At 36.7% G+C, this 13,205-nt stretch overlaps 1 protein-coding gene and 1 long non-coding RNA gene across 9 annotated transcripts in view; one reads left to right on the top strand and one right to left on the bottom strand.

Annotated features, from left to right (window-relative positions):
- Positions 1–13,205, bottom strand: part of LOC150094609 (uncharacterized) — a 944,400-nt gene that overhangs the window by 559,482 nt on the left and 371,713 nt on the right. The window contains exon 1 of one of the 6 annotated variants that reach the window (XR_016550179.1): positions 6,056–6,137. The exons of the other annotated variants lie outside the window; for them this stretch is intronic. This is a non-coding gene — a long non-coding RNA (uncharacterized LOC150094609). Of the gene's footprint in view, positions 1–6,055; positions 6,138–13,205 lie in introns of those variants that run through there. 6 annotated transcript variants of the gene reach the window in all.
- Positions 1–13,205, top strand: part of LOC150094610 (cell adhesion molecule Dscam1-like) — a 223,380-nt gene that overhangs the window by 114,535 nt on the left and 95,640 nt on the right. For all 3 annotated transcript variants that reach the window (XR_016550175.1, XR_016550176.1, XM_090411561.1), the window contains exons 4-5: positions 3,568–3,717; positions 10,855–10,972. Coding sequence is in view for 1 of the 3 variants with exons in the window: in XM_090411561.1 (XP_090267687.1) it covers positions 3,568–3,717; positions 10,855–10,972 (268 nt within the window). In the remaining 2 variants the exon portion in view is untranslated. The remainder of the gene's footprint in view (positions 1–3,567; positions 3,718–10,854; positions 10,973–13,205) is intronic.

The raw sequence follows: 13,205 nt of genomic DNA, 5'->3' as shown, positions 1-13,205 counted from the left end.
AAAAGCATTCTTGCATCACCCATCTAACAAGAGAAAAAAAAAACGCTGATTTAACATTGGTTATTAATACTGTAACCATTACCAAAATTTCCAGTTACTAATATTACAGAAGGAAATTATTCAGGAAAGTTTAGTTATTAAGGTGTTAATAACATTCCAGTCTGTCACAGTAATATAGAATAGAATTACACGTGTGTATTAGTAACTAAATACCTTTTACATTTTTTTGTAGTAAGGTGACCGGATGCTAGTTTTAAAATGCTGTATGTTCTTCTATAGCGTGTTTCTGTAATGCTCAATACATATATATAAACAAGGAAATGAAATCAACAAAATTCGAAATTTTATTATCTAATACGCGATTTTTCAGGAGTTGACTAAGAGGGGTGTTTTGCACTACCCTGTAACACCAGGTGAACTCGAAAAATGCCACCCACCTGAACCAACGGAGGAATACAAAACACACACAGATCTGTCTGTTATATCCACCTACGATGCCCTACGAGTATGTATCGCTCTCTTCTCCCAAGCGCGTGTAGTTTTCTTGATAATGTTTAATACCCCCATCCCAAACATAAGTTAGCCTCCTAATTATAAAAATAAAAGCAGTAAACGAAAAAGGAAAGACTTGAGTGTTGAGGATAAGCTTGAAATAACACGTTTCGAAAGAAACGAGAGAATAAATGATATTGTTTTTTTAAAGTATTACATTCGAGGCGGTACAGATTTCGCGTGTTCTGACCCAATCCTATTTTTCTCATAAGTCCCGTTATTTTTATTGCATGAAATGCTATAATAAGGTGATTTTTTGGAATATATACGGCGTTATAGGAGAAACGAAGGCATTTCAAATTGAATTATTTCGTGTCTAATATTAGAGCATTAAAAAGTTTCGCAAAAATTCTCTCTGATTTGTTAAATTTAATTAATTCTTGAAGACATAATATACAAGTGGCTATACTTCCAATAAATTATTCTACTCAAGATTACTGCATAGTTAAAAGGCAGAATATACCCACTGTACAAAAAGAAACCGAACTTTTCGAAAATAGAATAAACTAGTGGCGCCACCTATTGTATCTTTTTGTAGTCGAAAGCTTCAACCTTCATTAGTGTTCTGTCAACTGTTTATGACATTTGTTCCATTAGAAGCCGAGTTATAGCGCCAAGAGTGACAGTCTTTTGACGAACAGTCGGAAAATGAGTTTCAAACAGAAAACTGCGATTTACTTTTGTGTTAAACTTGGTAAAAGTTTTACCGAAACGCATCAAATTCTTCGAAAAGCATACGGTGATGAATGCTTATCCCGCACTCAAGTTTACGAGTGGTTTAAGCAATTTCAAAATGGTCAAGAGACGCTTGAGTACGACGAAAACCCGGGCCGTCCAAAAACTGGACTGAGCGAAGTTAACATCCAAAGAGTGTGTGATTTCATCAAAGAAAACCCGAAATCGTCCGTGAGATTGATTGAATTGGGGATTCCAAAATCAATTCTGCACAACATTTTGACCAAGAGTTTGGGCCTTCGTAAATTGAATTCGCGATTTGTTCCCCATAAGTTGACCGACGGCCAAAAAATATATCGAATGGAACACTGCAAGGACCTCATTAAAACCGCTCGTAAGGAGACTCAAACTTCCTTGAAGCGATCGTTACTGGTGACGAAACGTGATTTTTTGAGTATCAGCCCGAAACAAAGCGCCAGAGTGCTTAATGGAGACCACCAGAAGAGGGGCGTCCGAAACACAGTCGCTTGGCGAAGTCAAAAGTAAAGACAATGCTGGTTTGTTTCTACGATTCCAAGGGCATTATCCACAAAGAATTCGTTCCGCCTGGCCAAAACGGTCAATGGCGAGTTTTATCTGGAAGTTTTGAAACGATTGTTAGCGAGAATACGGCTTGAATATCGTGTCGACCGACCGTTCGTCAAAACACACTGTCACTCTTGGCACTATAACTCGGTTTCTAATGAAACAAATGTCATAAACAGCTGACACAACACTAACGAAGGTTGCCACTTTCGACAACAAAATTATAAAACAGGTGGCGCCACTAGTGTCTTCTGTTTTCGAAAAGTTCAGTTTCTTTTTGGACAGAGGATGTATATCAAAACATTTAGTTATTTGTCTTATTTATTTTGAATAAAAAGTCTTATTCAGTTTTTAAATTAAATGTTCAGGGATGGAATGATGCGATGAAGTAGTTGAAAGACCGCTAACATCTTATTTACTCATGCTATTTATCTCATTCCATTTCGATCCAGGTAAAGTGATAGTAAACTAAATCTTGCATATTTTCCCTTATTCTTGCTATCTCTTTAAAGCTTTAACTAAAATCGTTGTTGTATCGAGTCTGAATACGGATTTTAACACAAAGCGTTCGTTCCTGTACTAAATACGACGGGCGTGCTCACACTAACCAGCAGTCCTTACTAACGCTAGTCAGTGGAATAAAGAGAACGGGAAAAAAAAAAAAAAAAAAAAAAAAAAAAAAATATATATATATATATATATATATATATATATAGCCTTCGAATACCTTATAAAATCCTGCTCATTGCCTTAAAATAATTATCATTTTTAGGAAGGTTTTAATTAGTGTTATTTACATAATTTAATAAGACTTAACTAGAATCATCAACACAAAACTGTTTCTAAGGAGAACAAAGTTTATTTATATTTATAAAAATATGAATATTTACATATGAACTTAATGGTTCATTTCCAATCATATTTTAACAATGTATTCTGTCACATGGAGTTAAAAGCCAGAAAAACTGCACGAAATAAAGTTAATAACAAATTTAAATTAAAGAAAATAAAAAATCGAGTTTAAATTTGAATCTGGTCTTTCAATTCTGTAGATCACTGATTATTTTTGTAGTTAATAGCTTAAATGTATTAGTCATTCAACGAATTTTCAAGTATCCGCTTTTAGAGATAATTACTGGATTGATTTATCCGCTGCACAATCTATTGGATGATATACGGTGATAGCAGATTATTACAATCAAATATTCCCATTAAGACACGGTTATAAGTGACATATTTTAATAAACATTCCGATATTGTAAAAGTTTTCCTAAATCCGTTAAATTGTAATAGGAAATTGTTACATATGCATGAGAACGGACAACATTAACAAATATAACTAAAATAATGATTAGCTAGCGGGCTGATGTGTGGATAAACATTTATGTAACCAGCTCTGTTTACACTTGCGCAGAAGTTCTGGCTTACTATCGGAATACTTTGCATTCATCCTTTTGCTATTCTGTACTTATAGGATAATACTACTGTATGAAATACTTCATTGTTTCTGACATTCTTACGTGCTATTACGTGCTAATTCGAGTAAGCTAACTCGAATAACAAATTTTTTGTTTATTGTCCAAATAAATGGTGTATTTAAATAAGTCGAAGGCTGACAATAACCTGCCAGCGCCATCTAGATGTTTCGCAGTTTTCTGCAATGTTTTGATAAGTTTATCCTTTTTCAGTTGGTGTTGCAAATTCTGTATTTTATAGAAAAGAAAATATTCAGCAAGTCTGTTTATTTTTCCCCAGGGGGAAGATATAGCATCCTTCAGTCAGGTGAGCTGTACATACGCAATGTAAATCCAGCGGATGGTCAAAAACGTTACAGTTGTCAAACACGACACCGTCTAAGCGGAGACATCATCAGTAGCTCCAATTCAGGGAGGTTGTTTGTGACAGGTGAGTAAATCCATGAAATCTAAGAAAAAAACTTTTTTCTATAATAGTGTGGAATAACGGGGTAAAAGCGAATTATTTTTATCGCGAACATGTTATACTGCACAACAACGAACTGGTGCCAGTTTACACGACTTTCTTCAAATTTTGTTAAACTAGGTTGCATAATAAATTTAAGCCATGACTATTAAAGTCTAGAATCAGAGAATAAAATATCCAACGTAAACAAACTCTATATGGAAATGAAGCATGAAGATAAAAAAAAAAAAATAAATAAATAAAAAATAAAAAAGACGAATAGCAAAGTGCAGAATTTATTTTATTCAAAAAAAATTCCTCGATATTCCATGAGAGGCCACAAAATAAATGAAATATTGCAATTGCTTAATTCATTCAATTTTAAAAAATTCAGAAAAAAATATTAACAAAATGTATAGAACGTCTAATTTAGATGAGACAATAACAAGCTACCAAATAACAGAAGAATATTACCAAAATTATTGATAATATTCTTCTTTTTCCATTTATTTTATAAAATAAATGGAAAAAGAAGAGCCTTGGAAGATCAAGTAAGTGTTGGCATTTAACTCGAACCTGATCTAAATTCGTGATAGAAAGAAGAGTATATATTATAATCTCCTGAAAATCGGCAGAAAAGATATTTCATTCTTAACCACTCTTTTATTTCTTTTTCACCATCTCGAATGATTTCAATTAAATCAAAAACTTTCGAATAAATTTAGTGGCGATTCCAAATTTCACAAAAATCCGTCCATCTATGGTGCTAAGAGATGAGCGTTGTAAAATAACGATTATGAAATAGGATTTAAGCTTAAGAGCTGCATTAGTTTTCCAAAGAATATCAGGAAAGATGTAAATATACAGTGTGTTTCAAATTTCCACGTACAAACTTTGAGGGGGGGGGGGGTAGAGAACATCAAAATCATAGGAAAGCATGACCGGAAACGCCACCGGAAGGTACTAACAGGGACACAAAAGATACAGAAATAACACAAGGCAGTAAGTAGTGTAAAGAACTTTATTAGGCGTAACTGAACACTTCAATAGTAGTTGGATACATAATATGATAAACGAGGTGCATGTGTGCCATCTCGGCGTTCGTAAAACGAACGCCGAGATGGCACACATGCACTAATCTTAAAATTTACCCTTAATATTTACCTTTAATGCAAAGTGTGATGCTTTGCATTAAAGGCAAGGGGCCACTACCCTTGCATTAAGGGTAAATATTAAGATTAGTGATCAGAGCTTATTCTACATTTACCATGAGTTGCCTTGGTCTTGCACTACGTGCAGGGTCAGCTAGACTTGCAACACTTGCAGGCGCAAACTTTACTTGTTTGTTTACTTGGGAAATGGAGTAAAACCAGTTTTAAAATAGCTTGGTATCTTTAACATAAAATGGCATGTTTTGTACAGGGATATAATTTACTCCTTATAATAATCCTCCGTCTAATAAAAATGGGCATAGAAAAGACATATCTTAATGACGTTCGGCTATGATTAGCTGACGCCATGAGCAAAAGAAAAACCTTATATCCAGAACGCACTAGCAACCCACCTGCAACTGGCACATCCTCTCTGTATTCGAGAAGGAACCGAAAAAATATAAGTAAAAACGTACAGTTAATGAGCCACTCGGAATTAATGACAGTGTGGATGTTAAAAATATGTAAACAACTGTCATTTATTTCTCATCAAAATAAACAAAAAACATCTTCTTATATTCATGAATATAAGAAGATGCATCTCCAATCAATTTATAAATACACAGATTCAACCAATAGGGTTTAAACACGAAAATATTTATTTCAATGCAAACAAAACGGATTAAAACATTTAGAACTTCTTTCTATTATGAAAAGAGCACGTTGAATATTATTTACTTTTAACTCATAAACTGCAAAAGCAAGCAGTTCATTCAAGTGAAGATGTACAAGGATAAAACGCTGTAATAAACAAATGGAGTCATCGGAAACAGATCTTAGTATTCTATAAAAATTCCACATTCCTACAGAAATTTGTTATGGTAGATTATATGAATCTACCATGCAAATTTCTGTATGAAAACCTACAGACCAAACATAACTTTTTAAGCCACTTCAGACCTACAAGAAGCAGGGCGATGAGTATTTGCCAACATTCGTATCTTCTGGGTGTCAGATGGGACAGAAAACGAAACATTCGTCAACTGTTTTGAGATAGCTCACAGTGATTTTCTGACCAACAAGTTCAGTTTTTAACATCTTTAATTGCTTTAAAAGAGAAAATAATAAACATCCATCAATATTTTATATCAAGCAGAACTGAGTTGAGCTACCTGGAATTACAGCAGAGGCAACGACAGCGATGAGAACCAATTCCATGTGGTCAGTGGCGTAGCTAGGGAGAACGGAGGGGGCGATCCTCCCCGGGCGGCACTTTGCATTTAAGAAATCTTGCCGTACTGTCTGTAGAACAGCAAATGAGTGATGAAATAGACTTCGACAATGTCATCGACGATTTTGCTAACGGCAAAAGCAAAAAAATTAATATTTAGAATGTTGGAATTAAAGTATTACTTCAAAAATAAACACAGTGTTTTAATTTATTTCCCAGTATGTCGTTTTAACTTTTTGTAGTATTTTTGGTGTGTATTGAGAGGGGCGGTAAACTCGGGGACCGCGCCGGACGGCAAAAGCTCTAGCTACGCCACGGATTGATGGCATGTGATAGTCTGGCATGTGTCCTGTTCAGGGGGATGAAAAAGCCGCCACTTCCTTATAATACAGACTAACTTCGTTTGAAAACAAGTTTTAGAGAGAATTCAAATTTGAAGTCTTCCCATCCATACAGCATTTGTTATACTAAGAAGGTAAACACTGTTTGCTTATTTCAGCCAGTATTAATTACTACTGCATCGATAAGAACCTTTTCAAAGCACGGATAAACAGCTGAGATCTGGACTTCTGGTCAGTGTTTGTACTTTTAAGCAACGCAATATCAGGGCAACTCATGGTGAAGGTTCGTGTAAGTTCTCAATTACTTTGTTTTAGGACTCCAGCCATGAAAGGTTGTAAACTTATTGTACATTAGTACCGTGAATGGGCAAAGGATTATTTTTTTAATCTATTTTATTGCTTTTTTTTTCCAGATCCGAAAACCCTGCTCTCTAGGCCAAATATATATAGAACTTTTTCGAGTCGCTTCAGGCCTCCAATAAGCGAAGCCCTGGCTTCACAGTCAGCGATGAAATTCATATTAACAGCGGGATTCGGAATCCACAGCCTGTTTGGAGAACGGATGCTCAAGCAACTCGATCAACTTGGCTAACACTTTCTCAAGTTTCATAATTTCAAACGAAAACATGGTCTGTCCGGTGAAATATAATTGATATTCATTATTCTCTTTCAATGATGTTTACTTCCATGATGAAATCTTTAATTAAAACGATCCTTAATCATGATAAGACGACAACAACCTATGGAACTAACATGCGATGCCATTGGAACTATACTTATGTTGGTTTACACTGAGAGATAAAAGGCGCACTTTGAGAGGAAAGGCTCAAACATCTCCAAACTGTAACCATTAATTAAGGTGCTTGCGTTTCTAGCATAACCAAGCGTTGTTATTTTCTTATATCGTGCATTCAGTAAATTATTCAAGCATGACTTGAATGCGCACACCTCCCCCCCCCCTGAAGATGCGAAATATACCTCGTTTACTGCTTAACAAAATAATACAACAAAAATCACCAGTTTACTCTTAAAATATTTAAAGAGCCTGCGTAATTACCAAACGCGTTTCCATTTTATAAAAAAAAAAAAAAAAAAAAAAGATCAAACTCTATTAGGGCATCGCTATAGAGTTATTTAAGAAACCATTCATTCTTAACGACTCAAAAGGAATTTAATTTACTTGTTCAAACACTGCCCTTATCGTTAAACTTGCCTCAAATATCAGCTAGGAAAAAATATAAAGATAAAGAAATAATATTGCTGTACGAAATAGTTTATAAAGATGCATTCCCTAGTGTAATGCAAAATCTCCGGAGTAACGAAAATGACGTACCACTCATGCTGGAACCGGAAATTAATTTTTAAATGCACTAAAGGCTCACGTTTCGTTTATGATATTCGTCAGGTAGGCAAAATCAAAGAAATAAATTACTTCTGGAAAAAAATGACTCCTTTTTGATATAAGCAATTTAGTGGTTATTTATGTCTGCTTCTTGTATGGGAAGCATTTGATTTGGAGGTTCGGTGCACGGGACGTAAGTGATCAATTTTCCTGGTAATACTCCGCTTCTATCATCTATGCGGCCTTATTCGATTATTCAGATACTAATATAAGCACCGCATGCGGGATATTCTGTGGTGAAAGATGGCATACGATCTCGATGAATCCATTTGATTTAAGACGACTCTAATAAATTTGTTAATCATGAATTTCAATCTTTCTTTGAAAAATGAAATCCTTTAAATTATTACGAAAATAAAACTACTGAATTGAATTTTAACTTTGCTGTCTTAAGCATCAAAATATCTGAGAAAAATGCTTCCTTCGAAAAGGAGGAATTGTGCAAAAGAAATTACAGAATAATTTTTAGAAAAGATACTTTTTAAAGGAAATATTCCATTTATCTATTGAAATCAGTTCCGAAAAACTGTTTTATAAGTCTTATCACTGATTAAACTACATAACCTACGGGATTTCATATTTCTGATAGGTTGATTTGGGATTCTAATGAATGATCAGCCCGTATATTGCCTTATTTATGTAATGAAATACATTTACAGGCATTCTACGTTTGTCTTCTTTTTTCCAAAGTTTTAAATCTTTTAATCCTGTCAGCAAGACAATCAGCTGAGCATAAACCTAGTCAGTGGCAGTGAAATGTTTCTCATAGAGCTGCTCTTTTAACTTTGAAAAAAGTCTGGAGGACTGATATCAGGTCTGTAGTGATGGGGAGACAGAGTTAGGTACTTCCTTGCCATCCATAACTTTCCATAAGATCAGATACTTCACGTGCTTGCACTCTCATGAAATCAATCTGCGAAATCCAACCTAAGTTAGATTCTTCTTCCATTTCCAGGGACTCGGAGACTGGCTCAAAGCTAAACTGAAGAAGGAAATTATTATTACATGATCGCAATGGTCAAGCATGCGCAGTGTGCATAAATGGCCCTCGTATAAAAAGGTAAATAGATATACTCTTAAGTCGAATATCACTATACATTCGTAGCATAATTACATTACCACGGGCAACATTATCAACTGAGAGAAATGTCAAAGGGGTCACCACAGCAAAGAAACGCACAGGACAAACCAGGATGCTAAGAACATTTCACCATTCCGATGAGGAAGTAATCAATAATCAACCAGAGGGTCAAATTATTCAGTTTAGTAGTAGAACAACTAAATCAGGAGGTACACAGCGACAAATTACTCTACATTATATAAATTGAGTGGATATTAAATCCAACATCATTTCAAAGCCGAATACAGGAACTATAACAGTTTCGTGCTCGCAAGCTCTCTGGTCAATTTTCTCACAAAACTTTTATAGTTTCTGTATTCAGCTTTGAAATGATGTTGGATTTAATATCCACTCAATTTATATAATTTTGCATCGCCGAAATGAAGCCTTTGGGTCTTTATTTTAGTAAACACTCTACATTATTTTCTGGTCTGATGGCAAGTGTCGGTATAGCGAATTCCTTACGCTGAGTGCATCACCTCAACTATGATGTTCGGTAAGAGTATTAGTCTTGAGCTGATTCTTTGTATGGAGATGGACTGTTGATTTTAGGCAATTAAGCAAAACGGTAGAAGTATGCAAAATCTATGTATTAATTCCACAAATCACCACGATAGACTGCAGGTGATACAGCCATACGGTCGTCGGTAAAACATGATTAGCTGCACAATTTTTATTTGAGATCGAGATTCTCCGTCGGCTGGATGGAGCGAGTCATCCCACTAGGACATGGAAATTAGTATAATTTTTTAGATGGAAGATGATTCTCGTAGCCTACTATGAGGTCACCTTCCTGTTTGTTGGAGGCCTGAAGTGTTTGAAAAAAAAAGTATCATGTTTGGTCTCTTAGAGCAGTGTCCCTAGATTATCCATTCCTTAGCCATCGAGGGTATTACAGGTAGGCAGCCATACGTGGAGAGGATCCCCATAAAAACAGTAATATAAACTAGAATGTACCATGAGGACTAGAGTTGTATGCTGAACCACTTAAAATGCTTGATTCATATAAACATAAAGCGTATGCCTATAAGGGATAGTCTGATGAGGACAATAAGATGACTCTGTTGAGGTGTTTGGATTTTAGAGTTTTCTGAAAGTGTCATTCTAACACTTGTCAGTAGATCACGTTTACGATCGCCGGCCTGGTTGGCGTACTCGCTCTCCAACCAACAAACTGCGGGTTCGAATCCTGCCATGGCCATGAATGTTTGTGATTGTCTTTAAGTAATTTCATCGCCTGGCGGGAGATGACCTCACCCCTCACTGGACGCCTGAAGTGGCTTGAAAAATATTAATGTTTTTCATTGGTTTCCAGAGCAGGGTTTCATATGTTAAAAAACTAATTAAACATACAATAATAATATAAAATTTAAAAAAATCCTTAGCCCACCTTCGGTACAAAATGTAGTAAGGTCTATAAATATAAATAACCTTTCATGGATGGGAGCAACATAAAAAAATGAAAATAAAAAAAAATTATCACTGCTCTCTCTCTCACGCTCATGCAACGACACTGATGTGTTCTCAGAGAAGTATTTTTACTGATTTCGTGCACCATCACAACATTGTTCTTTCCGTAGTGGTTTCTTTACATTTGTAGTGCAAAGTAGTTCTTTCGTAGTAATGCACGCATTTTCATACTTCATGCACACATTTAACACTTTCATTTCGCCCGTTATTTTAGCGCCGAAATAAGAAAATTATCAGTAGCTTGAATTTTAACAAACGTTTTACGAATTTTGTATATTTTCTTTCAAAACATACTTGTATGATGAGTGTGTGTGTGTATATATATATATATATATATACACACATACACACACACACACATCATTTCAAATTTCGATGAAGTTAATCGTTACATATATTTCTCGCAGAACCTCATGGGAGTTCTCCGCCGAAAATTACGGACAGTCGACCTTTCGTAACAACCAAGGAAGGAGAAATGGTCGAACTTGCGTGTGCAGCCGAGGCATATCCGCTGCCGACGTATAGGTAGGTTATGAATAAATAATCCGTTGCCTATCTTGAATATCTACATGTTAAGTACAACTCGAGTGTTTAATTATTGATGCTGAATGATTCGCTAGGCTCCGAGTAAAAAATTCTTTTATCTCTACTGAATATCAAAGAGCACCATCGAACATCTAAATGCGCTTTTTAATATGCTGCATGCTTTCAAGTATTCTTTTAATAATACTTGGAAACAGAAATAAGAACTCCATCTTTGTGAACCACATGAAAGAACATAGGAAGAAAAGATTTCAAAAAAGTAACGAATAAAATTTTTTTTTGCAATCACTTGTTTCTTTTTGATGTGCCACTTCCAATACCGATCGAATGAGTTAAATATATTCAAAACAAGAATTTTATTATAATGACTAGAGAAATCCTACAAACGTTTGAACATTTCCTGATATTAAATAAAACACGGAACTCTGTTTACACTGATAAATGCAATTAATGTGTATATTGAAAACGATAAAACTTGGGACAAATACAAGGGCTATGTTTTCGTGGACAATTCATACGATGCTACATACATACATACATACATCTTCAAGGCCCACCTTTCCTAATTGGGTTGTTGGGCCAACAGCTGCAAGAGGAACTTCCAATGGTCACGATCCTTTGCCACCAAGCTCAAGTGTTCTGGTGGGATTCTCAAACGTGTCCACCCAAGGTTTTGGATATAATCTATCCAGCGAGTCCTTGGCCTTCCACCCTCTGGCTTCGCAAAGAGGGCCTGCTGAGGGAGCCTCTCTTGTGGAATACTGACGAGGTTCCCATACCAACGAAACTGTGAACTCTCAACACGGAGAAGCAGCGGTTGAGTATTGCGGGTTTTCCGAATTGCAGAGCTTCAGACTCTGTTGAGTCTTGTCAGCCCCTCGAAGGAACCTCATTTCAGCCGCTTGGATTCGTATCCGCATTCTTTCAGTCATTACCAAACTCTCATAACCATAGGTGAGGATGGGGACATGGACTGTATTGAAGACAGTCAGCTTTGCCTTCTGGCTTAACTCCCGCTTCAATACTACCGAACGGCCAAGCTCCCGCAATATTGAGCTTGCTAAGCTAAAGCGAATATCTAGCTCTACGTCCCATTTTCCATCATTCGTGAATATGGACCCAAGGTATTTAAACTTCTCCACCTGCCTCACTGGGACTCCACTTACATTCAGAGTGCACTGGGATGGTTGTCTTGAGACCACAAATGTTTCAGTTTTGGCCACACTGATCTTCATTCCGGCGTATGCACAAACAGCTACAAACCTGTCCAGAGTGCGCTGGAGGTCATCTGTGGAAGAGCTAAGTAGAACTAGGTCATCTGCAAAAAGCAGACATCCAATGCTTCATCTTCCAATTCTGACACACTCACTGCCTCGGCAGTGCCTATCAATCCAGTCCATAAATATTATGAAAAGGAGGGGGACAGAACACCCCCTTGGCGGAGGCCAACGGAGACTGAAAGGTTCAGACTTCTGTTTACCCTGACACAAAACTCGGGGCATTCATACAGGGACTTGATGGCAGCTAATAGTTGGCAATCCACTCCATACTCCTGTACTACTTGCCAAAGCTTATCCCGAGGAACTCGGTCATATGCCTTCTGCAAGTCCACAAAACATGTGTAGACATTCTTGGCATATTCCCAAGATTTCTCAAAGATTTGCCTTAAAGTGAAGATTTGGTCAGTTGTGCTTCTACCAGGACGAAAGCCACATTGTTCTTACTGGAACTTTGACTCAACTATGCTCCTGCACCGTCTTTCTAAGCACCTAGCATACACTTTCCGGCAGGCTGAGCAGAGAGATGCCACGATAGTTACTGCAATCCTTCTGGTCTCCCTTCTTGAAGACTGGTATTATTATGTCTGTCTGCCATTGCTTTGGTGCTCGTCCAGATATCCAAGCAGCCTGACACACTCGAGTCAGCCAGAAAACACCGTCTCGATTTAAGGCTTTTAGAATTTCGGGCCAAAGTTCATCATCGCCAGCAGCCTTGCCTGATTTTAGCGATTTTATTGCTAAATGGACCTCTTCTGCTGTGAACCTATTGCCCCGATCTGCACCTCTTGGATGTCCACAACTGCTGGGCCACCCGGGTTAAGAAGGTTCAAAGTATTCCCTCCATCTGTGGAGGATATCCTTCTCGGTTGTTAAAAGTGCGCCATCAGAGGTCTTAATTGCCCTGGCTATGCACGATTTCCTCCCTCGAAGGCGGC

The sequence above is a fragment of the Typopeltis vanoorti genome, chromosome 21, assembly GCF_054136105.1.
Source record: "Typopeltis vanoorti isolate ZY-2024b chromosome 21, IOZ_Tvanoo_1.0, whole genome shotgun sequence".
Lineage (NCBI taxonomy): Eukaryota > Metazoa > Arthropoda > Arachnida > Uropygi > Thelyphonidae > Typopeltis > Typopeltis vanoorti.
The sequence above is the reverse complement of the archived record's forward strand: the minus strand, read 5'-3'. Positions and strand labels throughout refer to the sequence as shown.